This window comes from Acanthochromis polyacanthus, chromosome 13 (assembly GCF_021347895.1).
Source record: "Acanthochromis polyacanthus isolate Apoly-LR-REF ecotype Palm Island chromosome 13, KAUST_Apoly_ChrSc, whole genome shotgun sequence".
Lineage (NCBI taxonomy): Eukaryota > Metazoa > Chordata > Actinopteri > Pomacentridae > Acanthochromis > Acanthochromis polyacanthus.
The window spans coordinates 965,146-986,780 of NC_067125.1; the positions used below are offsets into that span (position 1 = coordinate 965,146).

The window sequence follows — 21,635 nt, forward strand, 5'->3', positions numbered from 1 at the left end:
AGATGGATAGGCCACACACTACGAAAGCCAGCCACCAACATCACAAGGCAAGCCCTCAGATGGAACCCCCAAGGAAAAAGGAAGAGAGGCAGGCCACGAAACACCTGGCGATGCGACCTTGACGCCGACGCCAAAAAGACGGGCTACACCTGGGGACAGCTGGAGAGACTGGCCCAGGACAGAGACAGCTGGAGAGACCTTGTCGGTGGCCTATGTCCCAGGAGGGGCGACAGGCATAGATAGATAGATAGATAGATAGATATATTGCATTACACTAACTCTGTTTCTCCCTGTGTCTTTTCTCTAAGTGTCCCTGGTCCCAGAGCTGGATGCTTCAGATCTGTGGTTGATGTTCCACCAACTGGTCCAGTCTCCATCATGTCCACTGTGGGATGCTGCTGCTGACCTTCCTCCAGCCCACTGCTTCCAGCTGCTCATTTCCACCAGTCTGCTCTGCATCGCCTTCACTATACTGTTATGCTAATCTACATACTGTTTGAATTTTACTACCAGCTATATATGTAGTAGATTTAATGCCAGAGCTGTACACCAGAACAGTAAACTATGAATCAGTTTACATGTTAGCTTCTACTTTGCATGAATCATCTGTCTGATCATGCATGGATCCACCTCTGTGTTCTATGTTCCTTGTTCCTCCTCTATCTCTTCTGTTCCTCTCTACCTCCTTCCAGCAGCAGATGTTCCCCCACATAAAGATCCAGGTTCTGTTACAGGTTTATTCCTGTTAAAGGCTGTTTTTCTTACCACTGCCTCATTAGGACTGCTCTGAGGGTTCATATGGGTTCTGGAAAGTGTCTTGAGACAATCTGACTGTAATTGGTGCTATATGAATAAAACTGAATTGAATTGAATTGAATTGAATTGAATTGAATTGAATTGAATTGAATTGAATTGAATTGAATTGAATTGCAGGTGGTTGGCCCACTGGGCGTCTGTAAGTGGCAGCAATTTAAAATCCATTGTCAAACTAAAATGTAAGCAGGGGACCAAATATGTGAAATTTTTCAGATTCATTTGTTTTAAATAATGTCAGTCATAAATTTTAGTTGCACTTTGTTTAAAACAAAGAGTAACACCTATTTGAGTCCAATAATTGTCTTCAAAACACCCAAGGACATGTCAGGAGTCCTTAAACATCAAAACTTCAGGTCAAAGTGAAAATTACATGGATAGAATGACTTGATTACAGTTGGATTACACCAGGCATGCTCATCTGAGCAAATACATTTGAGTTGTCTTGAAGCACGTTCTGGTTATACTGTACTGGCAGCCGACAGGTCATTCCGGAATGTAAAGTTGCTAATTAATTAAGATCAAATAATTCCTAATATACAGTAGGTACAGAAAGTATTCAGACCCCTTGAAATGTTTCACTCTCTGTGTCATTGCAGCCATTTGCCAAAATCAAAAAAGTTCATTTTATTTCTCATTAATGCACACTCAGCACCCCATCTTGACAGAAAAAAACAGAAATGTAGAAATTTTTGCAAATTTATTAAAAAATAAAAACTGAAATCTCACATGGTCAGAAGTATTCAGAGCCTTTGCAGCGACATTCATATTTAACTCACATGCTGTCCATTTCTTCTGATCCTCCTCCTGATGGTTCTGCTTCTTTATTGGAGTCCAGCTGTGTTTAATTAAACTGATTGGACTTGATTAGGAAAGGCACACACCTGTCTATATAAGACCTTACAGCTCACAGTGCATGTCAGAGCAAATGAGAATCATGAGGTGGAAGGAACTGCCCAAGGAGCTCAGAGACAGAATTGTGGCAAAGCACAGATCTGGACAAGGTTACAAAAGAATTTCTGCAGCACTCAAGGTTCCTCAGAGCACAGTGGCCTCCATAATCCTCAAATGGAAGAAGTTTGGGACGACCACAACTCTTCCTAGACCTGGCCGTCCAGACAAACTGAGCAATGGTGGGAGAAGAGCCTTGGTGAGAGAGGTAAAGAAGAACCCAAAGATCACTGTGGCTGAGCTCCAGAGATGCAGTCGGGAGATAGGAGAAAGTTCCACAAAGTCAACTATCACTGCAGCCCTCCACCAGTCGGGGCTTTATGGCAGAGTGACCCGACGGAAGACTCTCCTCAGTGCAAGACACATGAAAGCCCACATAGAGTTTGAAAAAACATATGAAGGACTCCCAGACTATGAGAAATAAGATTCTCTGGTCTGATGAGACCAAGATTGAACTTTTTGGTGTTAATTCTAAGCGGTATGTGTGGAGAAAAGCAGGCACTGCTCATCACCTGCCCAATACAATCCCTACAGTGAAACATGGTGGTGGGAGCATCATGCTGTGGGGGGGGGTGTTTTTCAGCTGCAGGGACAGGACGACTGGTTGCAATTGAAGGAAGGATGAATGCGGCCAAGTACAGAGATATCCTGGAGGAAAACCTCTTCCAGAGTGCTCAGGACCTCAGACTGGGCCGAAGGTTCACCTTTCAACAGGACAATGACCCTAAGCACACAGCTAAAATAACAAAGGAGTGGCTTCACAACAACTCTGTGACCGTTCTTGACTGGCCCAGCCAGAGCCCTGACCTAAACCCAATTGAGCATCTCTGCAGAGACCTCAGAATGTCTGTCCACCAACGTTCACCATCCAACCTGACAGAACTGGAGAGGATCTGCAAGGAAGAATGGCAGAGGATCCCCAAATCCAGGTGTGAAAAACTTGTTGTGTCATTCCCAAGAAGACTCATGGCTGTAGGAGCTGAAAAGGAGCTTCTACTCAATACTGAGCACAGGGTCTGAATACTTCTGACCATGTGATATTTCAGTTTTTCTTTTTTAATACATTTGTAAAAATTTCTACATTTCTGTTTTTTTCTGTCAAGATGGGGTGCTGAGTGTACATTAATGAGAAATAAAATGAACTTTTTTGATTTTGGCAAATGGCTGCAATGACACAGAGTGAAAAAGTTCAAGGGGTCTGAATACTTTCCGTACCAACTTTATATATGGTACCAGGGTTAGTTTGGGCCAGTTCCAGAGGACCAACACCAGTCTTCAGACCTGTACAAGATGTGACAAACTAACACTCAGTTAGCCTTGTTTATGTACAAATGTAATTGTTGGAGGGAATAATTTCAACTCATTTTGTTGTTAGTCAATAGTACTCTTAAAGATCAGGTATGGATCTGCAGCACTGAGCAGACATACATCAAGTCCACTCTACAGAAAAAAATACTAAATAAAAGTGCTTTTATCAACTTCCTGTTATTGTACGTCTTTAACTAAACCAGTCCACAGGAGATTAAGATACTAACCTAAATAATTGCACTTTTCTAATATGTCACTCCATTAGATTAACATTAATTCTTTCTAAGAGGTAATAAAGCTCTTTATCTTACTGAGTCACATGTCAAAGTTTTCTTTTTGGATTCCAGAAACTCTGGAATTGCTTGGAAATATTTCTTGTCCATAAGGTTTTCAGAGATTTTGTCTTTCCATCCATCTCCATACACAGCTGACATCTTGTCATCATCATCATCATCATCATCATCGTCATCTTCATCATCTTCGTCGTCTTCATCGTCATCGTCTTCTTTGTCATCATCGTCGTCATCGTCCTCCTGATCCTCTTCATGTTCCTGATCTGTATTATTGTCATGAAACTGCTTCATTAACCAAACCTCATCTTCCCACTCCTAAAAACAAACAAAATGACATCTTAGTTTTACTAAATGGTCTGTAGTGGAACCAGTAACTGTTTGTTGCAGAAACATTAGAACTCCTTAAATAGTTTCAAGGAAACATAAACTCATCCATCTATCATTTTACCTTTTTTGTAATGAACTCGATGTCTGCTTCGTATTTTGAGTTGTTGGGGTTTGACTCCACTTTAATCATGACGGAGGTACAGGCACCATCATCTGCAGTAGGCAACAGATTCTCCTCTCCAATGATGACATTTATCAAAGAGCTCTTTCCAGCCCCAGTTCTGCCAAAAACACCGATCACTTCCCTCTTGTCTGTCTTCAAATCATTGATTTTAGTCCTGCAAAGAGTTCAAATGTGGGTTACCTGAGTCATTTGAAAAATATACTATAAGTGAAAACATGTCAACATCAGGAAGACATCTGTAACCAGCCTGCTGTTGTTTCATTTATAAATGGAGAAATTCAATATTTTATCTTTCTATTAACAATACCAGGGGCCTCATTTATGAAACATTGCGTAGGATCCATACTAAAGTTTGCGTACGCCGAAAATACGAAATGGGCGTATGCCCTTCACCCCTGATTTATAAAACTGTGCGTAAGCACAGCTGCACGCAATTTCCCCTTTATAATCACACACCAGCTGGAAGATTGCACAGGTGGATCCAGCTCACATTCCGCCCACAACACACCCACATTTTACCATGAATGGTCAATGCAAAGTAACTCATGAATGTATCTGTACATAAATAAGCTGCTGATCCACGGCATTTCACGCAGCGCCCCCTGCAGTCTTTTCACTGCTGTGCGTCAGGATGAATGAATCATGTGTTGACCCAGGCCACCCTGACACTAAATTTGTTATGATCATGTCCGATGTACAAATAATTTGTAAACTGATTGAATGTACATTTTTTCGGTTCACAGACAAATCCATCTTCACTCGGGGGTTGTGGTGTGAAGCATGTGTGTCTGTACAGGCTGATTAATGGTTGGACGCTCATCACATTCGGCCGCATATGGATAAATAAACAAAATTCTTTACTTTTTTTGCCTTTTTACTGTGATAGTTGCAGTGAAGAGTGACAGGAAATGGGGAGAAGAGCAGGAAGACATGCATTAAAGTGCTGCGGGCAGGAATCGAACCTGAGCCACTGCGTCAGAGACCAGCCCTACAAATGGATGAGCCATACAGGCGCCGGGTGATCAGTAAACAAAATTATTTAATAAAGATCACCGCACCGGCCCCAGATACCGGCCCTTCGGTTAAACGACCGAATGAAATAACGTTCAATCCGCTCCTGTTGATATATGAACATAGTTCTGCAAATACAGTCGTCGGCCGAATGGCGCACTATATGAACATCTACAACAATGAGGGTTTATGATTATCCGGCTCTACAAGTCTAATATGTGATAACAATAAAGGTTTGAGATCAGTCTGGTTTCAATTCACCACTTCACCCTCTGGCACTGCCGTTCCCTCTGTCTCCAAAATGTGCTTAAGCAAGCATCAAAGTTGGAGCACCGGTGCGCACATTCTCACGCCAAGTTTGTTTTAGAAATCACAACGAACACAGCGTACGCCACTTTCTACGCAAAGTTTGTGATTTACGCCCTGTTTTGTGCGTATGCAAGCTTTATAAATGAGGTCCCAGAAGACTACATGCATATGTTGTATCTGTGCTGCCACCCTGTCAGACATGTGGACTGATGCTGTGGAGTCACTTGTTACCTTCAAAACCTCCATGTAGCATCCATGTAAGTGCATTTATTTCACTGAACCTTGATCAGCATCTGGGCTTTTACTTTGAAAGTGTAGCATACTCCATCGAATCCCATTGACTCCTTTTAATTTTATTTTATTTTATTTTATTTGTGGGCTATGGAATTAAGATGTGTAAAAAGAAATTTAATCCAGGTTACAATAGAGATGCTCACTGAGCTCTGTTATTCGGTACAGACTCTAATTCTGAAAGTGAAACCAAACATACAGAGGGTTTGTCCTTCAATACATGTGTGAGAAAGAGACAGAAGTAGTTTGGTTAGCACCTTTGAATGCAATTCATCCTCCTAAATTTTTCAGCTAAATAAGGGCTCTTACCTTGAACGTTTCAAATATGTGGACTTCCTATCCTTAGTCTTATTTGAGTCTTTTTCCTTTTTAAAGAATAAAACATTAACATCCAACAGCTATAGATTCTTAATAATGAATGATGAATAACTTCTTCGGCTGTTTTGATGTAAACAACAGCACCACTGCAGAGAAGACTACACTTACTTCCAGTGACCAGGTACTGTCACTGTCCCCGGAGAGTGTAGAGAGCCTCAGCAGGATCAACGCACGAAAAGCTCCGGGTCCTGACAACATTCCTGGCCATGTATTGAGAGACTGTGCTGGGGAATTCACTTTCAACATCTCCCTGAGGCAGGCTGTTGTCCCCACGTGCCTCAAAACAGCCACCATCATCCCGGTACTGAGGAAGTCATCTCCCTCCTCCTTCAATGAATACCGCCTGGTTGCACTCATCCCCATCCTGATGAAGTGTTTTGAACGGCCAGTCATGCACCACATCAAATGCTTCCTCCCACCCACCCTGGACCCCTACCAGTTTGGCATATCGGATCAACTGCTCAACTGATGATGCAATCTCCACTGCACTGCACTCAGCCCTCACACACCTGAAAAACAAGGACTCTGATGTTAGAATACTGTTCATAGACTTTAGTTCAGCTTTCAGCACCATCATCCCCCAGCAGCTCATCTACAAACTGGACCAGCTTGGGCTCAACACCTCACTATGCAACTGGCTGCTGGACTTCCTAACAGGGAGACCACAGGCAGTACAGGTCAGCAGCAAAACATCAAGCACCATCATCCTGAACACGGGGTGCCCCAGGGATGTGTGCTGAGCCCCCTGCTCTTCACCTTGCTGACCCATGACTGCGCACAGCTCCAATCTTTTCATAAAGTCTGTGGTGGGTCTCATTAGCAACAGGGATGAGACATTACAGGAGTGAGGTGAGCAACCTGGCCAGGTGGTGCAGCTCCAACAACCTCTCTGAATGTGCAGAAGACAAAGGAGATCGTTGTTGACTTCAGGTGAGGACACACCCAGCATGCTCCTCTCAACATCAACGGTCCGACTGTGGAGAGGGTGAGCAGCACCAAGTTTCTGGGTGTGTACATCTCAGAAAATCTCTCCTGGACCAGAAACACAACATCACTGATCAGGAAGGCCCAACAACGTCTCTACTTCCTGCGTAAGCTGAAAAGAGCCAGTGCCCCGGCCTCTATCATGTCCACCTTCTATAGAGGCACCATAGAGAGCATCCTGTCCAGCAGCATCACAGCATGGTACACCTCCTGCACCTCCTCCTGCTGCAGAACCCTCCAGTACGTCGTGAAAGCAGCAGAAAGGATTGTCGGTGTCTCTCTCCCCTCCCTCCAGGACATCTACAGCACCCGCCTCATTCACAAAGCACTCAGCACTGGTGACCCCATACAGCCGTCCCACAACCTCTTCAGTCTGCTGCCATCAGGGAGGAGACTGAAGAGTCTGAGGACCAGCCAACTGAACAACAGCTACACCCACCAGGCTGTCATGAAGCTCAGCTCTCTACCACCCCCTTCCCCCACATACACAAACTGTGGTCAATAACCTCTGATCTGCATGGTAATAGCACATGGTCTTTAATGTTTTAAATGCCAATTTGCACTCTTAGATTAGGATTGTTGCTGTCTTTTTGTTCTTCTCTTTTGATTGTATAGCTTTTAGTTCACACGTTTTAGGGTTAGAGTGAAATGCAATTTCAGTTCTCTGTATGCGTACACATGTAGTAGAACCGACAATAAAGCAGACATTGACTTTGACTTACCTCGAGAGACTCTTATTTTGACGTTTAACCCAACAGATACAAAGCCACTAAACATTCTATGGCTGATGGATGTTGGTCTGTTAGAACCACTTAGAACATATTAGAACATGTTGGAACCTATTAGAACCTATTAAAACCTACTAAAACCCATTAGAACCTAATAGAACATGTATCAAGGCTTTGTTAACATCATCAGTCATCTCTGTGTTGATTACCTGAAGCCACTGTTAGACTGTCCTGCTGATAGAACCGCTTTAACAGTATAGATCACTGACGGAGGCGGCCATGTTTGTAGTCCTCTCCCAGTCCAGTGTCCATCAGCCAATCAGCTGTCCCTCACTGGTTGCTATGGTGATTCCCTCCAGACAGTCAGACTGAGGATTAAAGCCTCAAACAAACCATCACAGCTCTAAAACTAGGAGTCGGATTGAAGAAACTCTTTCAGTGTGTGAACCAGAATCTTCTTGTGAACGTTCTGATGTATTTTCATGTCTGTTCTGTGTTTTCTACAGATCTGGTGGCAGGTTAGAGAGACTCACTGTTTCTGGTTTTACAGCTCAGATATAATGGAGTCAATGAGACTTTTGGTCAACTTTCTCTGAGCTGATTTATGAAAAAAACCATGACAGGAGATGAGGTTAGCCTCAGTTTTTTTTTTATCACACGTGATATCAATGACTTCAGCTGAGGGAAATTTCTGAATTTTACAAAAAAAAAATCATGAAATTTAAGGTTTGGTCAATTTCCGCCCGAAATTTCTACTGAAGATGTACAGAAAGTAAATTGAATGCTGTTCTTGAACTGTTTGGAGTACATGCATGGTTGGGGTCTCATTTGAAAGCTGACAACCTGAATTTTCACCCAGTGCAGTCAGAATTACTCTAGGTGCTACTGGCACAGAGTATTTCATGTTGGCACACACTGAATTAGGATGAATTTTTTTCTCGCCTACATTTTTTCCCTAATAAAACACCTGAAAATCAGTGTGGCAGCACTGCAACAGCTTGAAAACACAATATTGCAAAAGCCTGGGGTCTTACATAGTTCAGGTCAAAATTTCAGAGCAATACTACAAGAAATGAGTGTTTCACACATGTATTTGTACTGATATGCTCCGCCCCTGTCAATGTTGGATACACTCTTTATACACTGTGCACACTCTCTACAGAATGGTATAAATTCATTTTCACTTCATTTTCCACTTCATTTTCATTCCAAAAACTCATAAAGAACTCAAAAAATCACTTCAGATAGGCTTCAGTGTCGATCACACACACAGATTGAGAGGAATACAGAGAAACAGCAGGTGGAGCCCGGAGCTCACGAATGAAATATCATATAAAGCCGCTGGCAGAGGCGGGATTTATATTCAAGCCATTCAGCAAGCTCATTGGCTACCAGGCCTGTCAATCTAATGTTTCCTCCGGCGTGATTTGCTGAGAAACAAGTCAATCAAGTGATGTAATCGATATCTGTCAGACTCGGCCATGGTTGGCTAAATCGCCGAAGTAGGCGGAAACGAGTCACCTGATTGGTTGAAGTCCGGTTTGAAGCGGTCGAGAAGCCTCCAGTATCCATTTTGAATCGCGAACAAAGAAAATAGGACCGTGTATGATAAAGTTATAATAGAAAGATGCAGTGAATATGAAACGCACAGCGCCACCACGCGCCGCGTGCACGCGCACGGAGCCGATCGTTTTCTGGATTTTTTACCTATTTCGAGACATGTTTTGGCCAAAGTATTATACTGGATTGTTTCCTCTGGATGGCTAAGCTTGGGTTCTGGCCGGTTTTTGTGGATTATCTTCTTTTATGACCAGAAACGAGCGTCCAAACTGCGTCGACAGGTGAGCTGTGCACGTTTACTTGACTTGTTGTTTGTTGGATAAATGTGTTTATATTACCCGCTGTGGTAATCACATCTGAAAGTGGTTTATACCGGCGGATTCATGAGAATCTCAGCTTTCTATGTGTGTATAGTGTTTGTATAATCGTGTTTGCAGTGTCCTTCTATTTAAAAAAAAGCGTATACCGATAAAAAAACGGCCCGCCCGCGGGCCGCCGTACTATATCCGTGTAAAAACCATGAAAGATATGAAATCACAGATTTAGACAAATAACATTCAAAGTCGTTGACATTCATCAGTCCAGAGGGTTCCAAAGCCATAGCTGAGGCTCTGGGACTGCAAAGAACCTCAGTGAGAGACATTATCCACACATGGAGAAGCATGGAACAGTGGAGAACCTTCAGGAGTAGACCAACCACCAACATTTCTCCAAGAACATCGACATCTAATCCAGGACGGCCAACGCCAAAGTTCCAAAAACACCAACTAACTGCTACCTCTTAGGTTCTAGATCTCAGATTGCTCTTTTGTATGAACTGTTGTGAAGAAACCAAAGACAAACTCTGTTCTCTCTGTGGATCTGGTACCTGGTCAGCAGGTAAACTTCAAACTCACCTCAGGAACTCATTCAGCTTTGTGTTGTCTTGGTTATTTAGTTCCTCATGGACCGATTCCATAATCTTCATCACATCAGACAGTATGATTTCTTCTGTTGGTGTAAAAATAAAGAACTGTTTATCAAGAAGCAGGAACCAGTTTATCCAATAATGAACAATATGACAGATTTACTAAAGGACACTGAGGAAAAAGTGAACCATGAAAGAAATGTGAAGTAAAGTCAGCTGATGGTTGAGATTGTTCAGAAAGAATATAATTACCTCTGTCTGGTGGTGCTTCATTGTGACGTCGTTTTCTGGATGATTGTCCTTTACTGGACTCACCCTGAAGATCTGACTTTCTCTTTCCTTGTTGGATTTTTAATAAGAACAAAGAGTCAGTTTTATGTTCATGTTGAGTTATTTTAAATATGATGTAATCAATAAGATTCTGCATATCTCACCTTTAGCACTTGTTGATGGAAAAACCTGCACATGAACATTATAATAAACATTATTAATGTTAATGAGATGTAATCTTTTCCTGTAATCACCGTCATAATGTTAAAGAAGCTCTCCTCTAACAGCATTCATCTACATCAGTGAAACTGACGCTACTACATGTGAATGTGTGGAAATATCATCAAAGTTCAGAACGTTACCTGAGGCTTCAGGCGTTTCTTCATTTTCAGGATCAACTGTTCAGTTTGTCGATCATCAAGGTAATATAGACCCTCTGTGTCAATGTGTGCTGCATCTGTAAATTAAATATAAACATTAATGAACATTATTTTCAAACTGCTTCAGAAATCCATTTCATGAAGGAGTGTTTAGGAAATGTGTTCATGTTTCAGTGTTTTATGGTTGAATGCATCTTAATTCTCTTGTATTTAACCTCCAAGATGCTCCAAAGCTCACATCTCTGCTTGTTTTCTGTGATAATGTACAAATGTTTAACCATCAAGAACTGAACAACCAGCAGATCAATGATGTTCCATGTTTGTGTCTGTATTAGCAGATGGTATGATTCATTATTGGCAGATTATTATCAAACATTTGGACCCAGAAATCATGTAAGGTAATACTTTATCTTTAAAATGATCAGTGAACTAATTTAGACCCCAGTCAGTCAGTTGGTTAAGAACGAAGTCATCCATGACCAAGAACAGAAACTGAAAGATAAATTATGATGTAGTTGATCATTACTGCTCAACATTTCAGACAGAAGTCATTAATTATCTCTTAAATCCATTTACATGGAGCTTCTATAGGAAGATGAATCAGAACTGAGTTAGAATGAAAGGTTAAATGGTTGACCTGATGTTGGAGATAACTGAGGAGTTCAGTAGAGAGACACAGACCTGCAACAGGCAGCCGAAGACTTCAGGTAGAAAATACAGCAGCACAAGTTCACTGATGATGGATCAGGTTGTAAAATAAAGAAACGTTGGAATATTTGAATAAGAGCAGATGGGAGTGTCTCCATCTCAGATGTCATGTTACAGCAGCTGGATCAACAACAGACTCTGTTATTCATCTCTTATATTCCCTAAAATAACTGTTGTTGTTCCATGTAGAGCCTCTAGTGGACAGAGCTGGAGTTACATCCAGGTATCATCTGTTTATTCTTTTCTCATCACTGAATATCAGCAGCAGACACTAAAATGACCTAAAGCCTTTTTATTCACAGCCTTTTTCAGTATTATTGTTTCTTCATCAGAGTCCAGATGGTAATGAAGACACGTCCCTCCTCTAGGAACCATCCTTCAGCTGACAAGCTCCTGTTTCAGCTGCATTCATTTAAAAATGTGGAAACAATTCTGTTTCTACTCCTGTCATTTCTACGTCTCTCTGTGCTTTTCTTGCTGTAACCACCAGAGGGCAGCAGCCAAAGTTCTGATTTACCCCCACAGCATTTACCTGGTTCAGACACATGTTGGGTTTTAATGAAAATTAGGGGTAATTATTTGTGAGGATTCCTGAAGTCTCTCTATTTTCTCCCTTTTCCTTTCTGACTTCTATAAATCAGCCTCCTGACAGTTCCAGCAGCTGAACCAGAGGAAATGATCTGATTTATCACTAGAGCAGGAATGAAGGGAGCAGACAGGAAAAGTATTGAATGAAACACCACAAAGTCCAGTAACTGTCTTTGAACATGACGGTGTTCATGTTTCATTCTTATTTCTGCATGTTGAGCTGAATCCAACCTGGAGTAAAAGACTGATCAGAGATAAAGAACAGGTAAACAGGTTTGGTTCATCAGGTGGTGCAGAAACGTTGGAATATTTGAATAAGAGCAGATGGGAGTGTCTGCTGTGGAAAAACAGGAGGGTTAGTGGAATGAAGACAAACAGGAGCAACGACTAAATGAAGGAAATGTGACATTCAGTCTGAGAGGAGACCAGAGTTTAAACTTTAAAGAAACTGAGAAGAAGATGTGAAATTTAAGACAAACAGCAACAATTAAATGAAGGAAATGTGACATTTAGTTTAGTTTCAGAGGAAACAAAGAGATTTAAAGACTCTGAGCTTAGAAAAGAATAAAATCACTCATATTTTTAGTATATATTCACTGTAGCTTTCTGTTCAATAAATCTATAATCCATTATTGATCGGTTCATCAATCCAGAATAACAGCAGGATTCTACATGTTATTTAACTGTCCTTTAATAAAAGTTCAGTTGTGGCTGGAATTAGTTTGTTACGAACAAAATCATCCAAAGAAAACCAAGAACAGAAGTTCAACCCTCCTGTTCTCCTCTTTGATAGAAATCTTCTCTAATCTACAGACAACATTAATGACCATAAGAGTATGAATCCTGTAGGCTTTGGTGATGATATGACCGTTCCTGTAGCGCCACCATCTGGTCACACTTTCAGTTTTAGAGTTAGTGAATCTTGGAAACCTCTCATCCAAGTCTTTTCTAATTTCTGGTCCACATTCATGACTCTCAGAATGAACCATACTGACTGATGTTGATGATCCTTTCCTCTCATGAACATGTTTGTCTGACAGTAAAGGGACGTCAGCTGTCTCCATACAACCTTCTGCTCTACAATTGTCATCCCAATAACAGTGTTTCCAATCAAAGGTGTTATAAAGAGCTTTAATGGTGTCTTGATGTCTTCACCATGGCTGATATCTGGAGGTTCCTGGAACCATTCTGATCATATTAGTAACACTAAGTCTACCTGCTGTTGAAGTGGGGAAAGGAACCATTTTATCTTTCATTGTTGGAAGAGATGATGTCTACTGGTGGCTGAGAGACAACAGGAGGGTCAACACTCTCATTCTCATCAGATGAGAAAGCCTCAAAGTCATTGTCCTCCTCAACACAACCCTCTGTCTCACAAACATTCTCCTCAGTAACACTTTGACTGTCAAAGAGCTGTTTCAGAACATCATTGAACATGTAAACCTTTTCAGATGAGAGATGGAGCAGACTGCAGTAAACACAGAGCACAAAGAGGAAGGATTTGAATAGACGGCTGCCCTGCAGGCTGTTAGATGGTTTCTCCTCCCTTATTTTGCATGAACTACTGATGTCCTTGCAGCAGGTGTGAGTCCAGCAGGTCACACACACCTTCATGGCCATGGTGCAGGAAAGTTCTCATGAGAATATTGTTTCCCCTCCTTTATGTCACATTAACACCAAAAACTGAAGATTCTGGTCCCTGTACTGACGTCAACAACAAGATAGACGCTAAGAGTGTCCCACCAGATACACAGTTTGACATGTTGAAGACATAAAGTTACTATATAAGCTCTTCATATAGTGTAGTAATACTGTATTTATTCATTTTCATTCTTGTATATATTGAACATGTTGTTATTGTAAGTATTATCATTACTGTACATGTGGTTAGAGCTGCTCTGAAAGATGCTGCTGGAACTCTGGAAAATTCCTCTGATGTGGGGAGTAATAAAGGATTATCTTATCTTGTCTTGTCTTATCTTGTCTTATCTTATTTTATAACCATCTGTTGAAAATATTGTGCTTGAGATGATCGTTTCAGAGGGGAGGACTGAATAGTTGGAAAGACTTTAATGTTCACAAATAAAGTTGTTTCCTTCATGCCCACACCATGAGGAAAATAATAATCGTTGTTCATCCACCCTCTGCTATGGATCAACTGTAAACTATCAGCTCTGTTCCTGCAGGTATGGGATGTTAGCTCACACAGACAGTTTTACAGATAAAACAGCTTCCAGAGGAACACCGATGCTGCAAAATGTGTTCATTGAAAAAACATCATCATTTGATGCTCAATCAGTTTTCCTCATCAAACTAGGAAACATCATGAAATATGAAGTTAAACATAACAGAAACTATTATTTATTGAATGATAAACACTGAATGGAGTCAAACTGACTGAAGGATAATAGAAGAGCTAAAGATAATTAAATGTTAGAATCAATCATTACTGCTCAACATTAAATCCATTTACATGAATCAGAACTGAGTTAGAATTAAAGGTTAAATGGTTGACCTGATGTTGGAGATAACTGAGGAGTTCAGTAGAGAGACACAGACCTGCAACAGGCAGCCGAAGACTTCAGGTAGAAAATACAGCAGCACAAGTTCACTGATGATGGATCAGGTTGTAAAATAAAGTGTTAGAGGGAGGAGGCAGGAATCCAAGCTGTAAGAAGAGACTGATCAGAGATAAAGAACAGGTAAACAGGTTTGGTTCATCAGGTGATGCAGAAACGTTGGAACATTTGCAGAAGAGCAGATGGGAGTGTCTGCTGTGGAGTAACAGGAGGGTTAGTGGAATGAAGACAAACAGGAACAATTAAATGAAGGAAATGTGACATTCAGTCTGAGAGGAGACAAGAGTTTAAAGTTTGAAGAAACTGAAGAGAAGAAGATGAGAAATGTCAAAGAAAACAGTGAAATCACTGAACAGAGCTGCTGGTCTGATACACTCAGACTGTATGTATAAAAGTACACTGTAAGAAATGAACTCATGTTTGTGTTCACCAGTGTTTGTCTTTAACAGATCTCTGACACATTCTTGACTACAGGGTCATCAACAGCAGGATTCTACACGTTATTTTTCCGTTTAACGGTCTCCTAATAATTGCTCAGGTGTGGCTGTAATCAGTGGTTTGTTTCTGATTTATGAACAAAAGTCTGAACTCCACCTCCCACAGAACAGCTCAGTAAAATCTATTATCTGTGGAGCTGCAGTGCAGAAACCTGTCAGAGACTTTATTAGTTGAACACATGAAGAAATCTACAAAATCAGAGACAGTCTGGTTACAGTGAGTTTATGGAAGAAAGTCTTTAAGGAGACGTAACCTGCAGACAGGAGATGCTGCTGGTAAACAACCACACTGGAAGAACCACAGAACACATGTCCAAACCATGACCCATACATGACCAGAGAGCATCCATGAACATCCTCTGGATTTAATGAACAGCACACAGAACATCTGGAGACATCCACTGTATTTGTGGCTCGTCAAATAGAAAACAGATTTAATCAAAGCATTCGTTGATGTCATTTGAAATAACACTAAAAGGAGATCAGTGCTGCTCCATTTGTTGCTGCAGAAGTAGACAGATGTTACAAACCAAGCTGAGACTTCTCTCATATTATGGGATGTGGCTAAAAGTGCTGCAGGCTGTGAGGTGAAGGAGAAGTTTTTGGGTTTTGATGAGTGACTGAGGACAGACGTGGTCCTGACATGTCTGAGTTCATCCTGGGAGTGTTGGAGAAGATGACTGGGATGAAAAGCTTGGAGCTCAGACTGACAGTAGGCTTCAAGGGGTTAGCTTTAGCGTGCACGTCATGAAGCTCTGAGGCCATTCCAACGGCCCCATCAGAAGTACTGAATGTGCACAAAGCAGCACTGGTGGAATGGATGCATCTCCTCAGCTTCAGTCTGAAGGATCTGCTCTGTGTGTCCACATAGCATCAGCTGGAGACCAAAAACACACAAAAAATGTGTTTTTGTTTAATTCTAAATAAATTCAGGTGTCAAAGGGTTAAAGAAAAAGTGCCAAAGCCATGTTTAGCCACTGTGAGGCTCACAAGCTGAACTTGGTGCTGTTTCAGCAACGTGCACGCCAAAGTGTTGCACGTTTTTTAGAACAGCTCAGAGACTGAAGTCTGGATGATGATGTCCAGAGCAGCGTCTAACTGTAGGCTGCTGCAGACACGTTCTCTCATGTTATTATAGGAAACCCTGACAGCTGGGACAAAGATGGAGGCAGCAGGAAACGATCAGTGGCTGTAAACAGCATCAGCACATGAGGACATTTAATGAAACCAGAGTTTAGAGTTCTGCAGAACAAAGTCATGGACTGAAGATCGTCTTGAATCCTTCTGTGACACCGTTGCAGCTCTGAAGTACATGAGACTGGAGTTTCTATTTGAGCAGAAATGCAGCTGTGGACCTGACAGAGGATGGAGACAGACAGTGGATCAGATGTGGATGAAAATGAGCAACGTTCTGGAAAACGTCAGCTGTCCACTGAAGGCCAAGTTTGATCATTCTGGTGAGCTGACTTTGCTCGCTTCACAAAATTCAGTGAAATGTCACCAAAGTACAGAGCCTGTCAGAACCTTTGTGAAACTAGAGGTGGATGTTGTTGGACTGAGGGATGAATGGAAATGGACAGATTCTCAGCTCTTTGGTCCAGAAGGATCTCGTCCAAAGTGTCCCTGAGGCCACAGAGTTACTCCAGTGATCACTGTTTTAGCTCCTACAGCGTCTATGGAGCGCTCATTGTCTGCACTGAAAACAAACAGAACAGGACTGATCGAGGACGACGTTCTGCTCTGGCAGTGATCTGCACTGAGACAGAGAGACTTTAAACCTGAAGGAAGGTCAGGAAGACGTCTACAAACAAGGACTTCATTTAGAAGTAAAGGTAAGACCAGAAGAAGGTTGGTTTTTAATTAAAGGATGTTCTGATTTAATACGTTCACAGTTTGGTAGAACAATGATTAATGTGTTACTGAAGTGTGACCTGATCTGTAAGTCTGGTATGTGGTGAACACCTTTGATCATTTTGTGGTCCAACGGCTGTTTTCCTGCTGCTCACGCCCACATCACACACCGTACTATGAGGTGTTTACAGTGAAGGTTCTACTATGGAACCAGTCTGACATGTTCAGGAGTTGTTTGTGTGGAAACTCAGAGATTTCAGGGATCAGAAGGTGGTTTTCAACTTTCTGCTTCAGCTTTACAGTTTTTCTCACTTGATAAACACTAAACTCCTGCACACATTTCTCTAAAACAGGACTCTGCTGTCCACATTTTTCACACTATTCATGGTTTGAACAGTTTCCAAAACTCTTGCACTTTTGTTGCAAAACACTGAACATGTTTTTTGCTCATTTGAACACACTTTTCTCTCATAACACACATTTTTCAAACAGTGAACACCAGGAGGCAGAGTGGGACACTGTTACACACTGCTGTCACATTTAAGACACAACAGGTCAAAACTGAAAACACTTATCAATGAACTGCACTCTATAAAACCTGCAGGGAAACAGAATCAGCTGTTCAGAATGCAGTCTGTTGTTGAGTTCAGCAGATGGATGGAGCATAAAGTGAATAGTTTCAGGTTTACTTTACATGGTGTGTAAATGTTGTTTGTCTCTTCAGTCACATGTCTGTACTGGAACAATACGAGCAGTCAGAAATGTTCTGAGGACACTGTAAAACATGTGACGCATCATTCTGCTTCACAAGTGCTGGTAAAGTTACAGAAAGTGTTCATGACTGACTTTTTCTGTTTGGTGTGTGTTTGTTCCAGAGAGTTTTTCAGTTGGATTCTGATGATACACACAAATACACCTGGAACAATGTTAGTTTTACAGAGGACCACTGATTCAGGAATGGTTCAGTATCAACCTCATGTTCTTGTGGTTTTTCTGCTCCAGATTCTCTCTTTCTGAATCCTACAGAAGAATTGTTCTCTGATGGAGGTGAAGGTTTATGAGCAGCAGCCATACTTTGGTAAAATCTCTTCAATCAGTGGTCTTAGCATGTAGTGATGTTTCTGTTGATGCATTCAGGGCTGATCAGACATTCTAGGTCCTTCTATCCAGAGAAAACACAGCTAGTGATGAGGTCCTGTGTCCTGACCAGGCTGAAAGAACTGATGCAGATGTGGTGTAAACATCTGCACACTGTGGACAATATAAGGCTGTATTTATGTCCAACGTTATTTTTATTTATACACTGTTAAAAATGGCAGGCTCGATTAGTTATCAGAACTTATTTTTATAAGTTACTTCCAATGAACATCATGAGTTTTGACATTTGAACTTATTTTTTTGAGTTTTTGGGATTGCAGCTCAACATTGTAAGCCAGTTCAATTAAATGTCAATTTAAAAGTGTGAACACAACTTGACAGTGTCAGTTTAAAAATGGTAACCGGATCACTAAAAACTGGTGATGGCGGCAGTAGTACAGTTTTTCTTGATTGCTCAGACACATTCCTGGAAAGCTGCTCTCCTTTTCCCTAAACTGTGAACACAAAACCCAGTTTTCAAGCTACATTCACAAAACCTCTGACTCTTCTTGCCAAACCAAACTTTCACCCCAAAACAGTTCAATCTGTGCTCAAAACTGAACTCTGCTGTCAAATCATGCCTCAAGTCAATCTAAATTAAATACTCTACTGAGCAGTCACTAAACACTGCATAGAAAAAAGGAAAACACAACGCTCAGGACATGAAGCGGTAGAAATAAATGGTTATTTAGGCTAAGTGCATGCTGCAAAACTAAATACCTGGACATTTGTAACACTTGTTCATAGAAAAAAGAATTAGCAAAAAAACATAAATCCTGTGCATTTACATGTAGCACTTGTATGTAAAAATAAAGCACAAAAATATACAAATGAAGCACAAAGAAAAGAAGTGCATTACTCTGCTACAGCATCATTTCTCTGTACTGGGTCAGACCAGTAGCCTAGCCGTGCTAGACCCATGTTTCTGAAGGCACAAGGGTCTAGGGAAGCGCGACAGGGAGGGAGGCGGGCTAAAAGGTTGTCTATCAAATCCCTCTGCAGCAGTTGGGTAGGTATACAACCAATCAGTGCAACGAATAGGCTGACGTAGTTCCTAGAGCACCGGCGGATTGTGGCTAAGTCCCATTAGCTTCCCAACCAGCGGAGCCAACTGGTATATTAAGGATTTGCCATATCCCGTCGGCATAAGTCCAAATACGTCTTTCTTCTCAATGAAACACTTAAGTGCCGTCCTTTGTTTATCTTTCAAGTTGAATTTTAGCTTCAAATCTTTAAGGGCTGTGGCCAAAGCCGAGTCCAAAGATAACTGTTTATTGTGCGCCGGTTGTTTCTGTCAGAATCGTCGCGCCTCTGTAGTCACTTAGTTACGCCCGCCTTCTGACTCTACACTTCATGGTGATTGGTCCGGCCAGTTTTAGGAGAATCCAGCCTCGAGCCTTATGGAGGGTAACTAGACCCACCCTGGCAGAGAATTAAATTCGTTGCCGTGGGTTGTCTAGCGCGGCTAGGCTATCATACCACAGGACTTCATCTACATCACAGGACACATTTTCTCTGGCCAGGCAACAGGGGAAAAAAAACCCTGGCATGCCGTATCCAGGCTTGACATGCCTCCACAGGCCAGTTCCATGGCTTACAGGAGGTTTGCCCTGGTGTAAGGTTGGTGTTCATGTACCGTCCACCGCCGTGAGGAGAAGAAGTCTTCAGTGGGGTTCAGGAAATGGGAGTACGGTGGAAGACAAAGACATAAAACCTTTATTCATATTGAACCACTCTCTGACCTGCAGGCCTCTGAAAACTCACATTGTCCCAAACAGCAACAGAGATGGGCTGCTCATCCTGCTGCCCTAACAGAGCATCTCTCACTGAGGAAAATGAGGAGCTGGTGAGTGTTGTAGGGCCCTAGACTGGCATGATGGTGGACAGCACACAATGTGACGTTTCCACCACGCTGCCCAGGGACACCAACAATGACCCGTTGGCCAATCACACTACAGCCTGTCCTTCTCCTTCTGGTGAGGTTAAACCAGCTTCATCCATGTACACGTATTCATGTTTTTCCATTGCATCCAGGTGAAAGTGTAAGGGTCATTCTAGAACTGCAGGACTAAAATATTCCACGTAGAAAACACTCAAACATGCAGTAGTTGTCTAAATGTTCTTGTCCTGAAACCAAATCTGAAAAAAAAATAGGAGAAAAGAATGTTTGAAAATAAACGTGGAGTTCCCCTAAAATGACGTTTTTCTCTCGTCCACCCCGACGACCAAAATAAACCTCTAATAAAACCAAATCTAATCTAAACCTGCTTTATTTTTTCCATTCATGTCTTTTTTAATTGTGGGAACATTTTTTAAAATCTACATAATATTTTAAACACTAATGATTAGACGTGGAACATTTCCCATAACGTGAGCAGAACCTGATGTTTCTGTCATTTTACGTCTGTTTGTGTCGTTTGTCAGTGTTCCTACAGAACGTCAGAGCAAAGCTGTGTCCTCTCTTCTGGTTTTCATCTCTAGTGACGGCTTGAGCTAAAAGATTCCAAGACTTCATATCACACTGGAAAAAGAGGCCATCTCACAGCAAGAAAGACTGAAATTCACTAAACCAGAGACGTTTCAGCAGATGGAGGGATTTGTTTAAGACGATGCATCTTAAACATCCTGTAAAGTCAAACAATCTGGAGATGATCTGGTTCTAACCCTCATGTTGTCCTGCAGGTTTTAAAGTTTAAAATGTAGGGGGGGAACAGATTTTCACAGTGAAAACTTTCCTCCTCTAATTTGCATATTTTCAACATTTTTGTGAAATTTTTGAACATTTTTTGATGGAAAAAGAGATGTAAAAAAATATGTTTCTTTAAGAACATTCAGATAAAAATCAACCAAAATCCAGCAAAATTCACTGGATTTTGGTTGATTTTTTTTCTGTATGTTCTTAAAGAAAATATTAGAAGTTTTACTGAAATATATCGAATCATTTTAGATATTTTTAGGAAGATTTTTATTCATTTCTAAAAAATATTACAATTTTTATTTTTTTATTTCTTGCCAGATTTGGTGATTGCTTTCATTTATTTCTTAAATAAAACTTTTAAGAGAAAATTTTATGAAATTTTTGGAATTTTCATCCTGAAGGTTTGGAAAATTTTTATAAATTTGGGGAATTTTTTTGCTGAATTTTTGGATTTTTTTCAGACCAGGAAATAATATTTTTTGGTGCCTGTAAATGAGGATTAAAAATCTAAACTTCACAATCCTGGAAAAAATATCGTTCAAAATAAGTTTTCCAGCTAATTTTAAGATCTCAATATTTTAAATATCAGATCTTATTTCAAGTAATCTTACCAAGCCATTTTCACTTATTTCAAGGTCAAAGTTCCTTTAAATAAAGCTTTTTTCCTCTTCTTTTGATAGGAGCATTTTTGCAGTGCAGGAGGCTACGATGAACTCTGCTGTTCCAGGTTCACACTGCTGCTACACAATCCAACCAACAGCGCCACCTTCAGGCTACGATGAACTCTGCTGTTCCAGGTTCACACTGCTGCTACACAATCCAACCAACAGCGCCACCTTCAGGCTACGATGAACTCTGCTGTTCCAGGTTCACACTGCTGCTA

The 21,635-nt window shown here is 41.2% G+C and overlaps 1 protein-coding gene across 1 annotated transcript; it reads right to left on the bottom strand.

Moving 5' to 3' along the window:
* Nucleotides 1-3,037: 3,037 nt before the first annotated feature.
* LOC110972218 (trigger factor-like) lies at nucleotides 3,038-4,098 on the bottom strand. The gene is made up of 2 exons (XM_022222610.2): nucleotides 3,814-4,098; nucleotides 3,038-3,680 (listed from the first exon to the last, which is right to left on the bottom strand). Exons 1-2 carry the CDS (start codon nucleotides 3,880-3,882, stop codon nucleotides 3,375-3,377), a joined length of 375 nt encoding a protein of 124 aa, XP_022078302.2. The 5' UTR covers nucleotides 3,883-4,098; the 3' UTR covers nucleotides 3,038-3,374.
* Between the last annotated feature and the right edge of the window lie 17,537 nt (nucleotides 4,099-21,635).

Bases quoted from the DNA above. Each gene is read 5' to 3' on its own strand.
- LOC110972218 (XM_022222610.2), bottom strand. From the start codon at position 3,882: ATGATTAAAGTGGAGTCAAACCCCAACAACTCAAAATACGAAGCAGAC. The intron at 3,681-3,813 runs GTAAAATGATAG...GTTTGTTTTTAG, and splicing joins TCGAGTTCATTACAAAAAAG to GAGTGGGAAGATGAGGTTTG.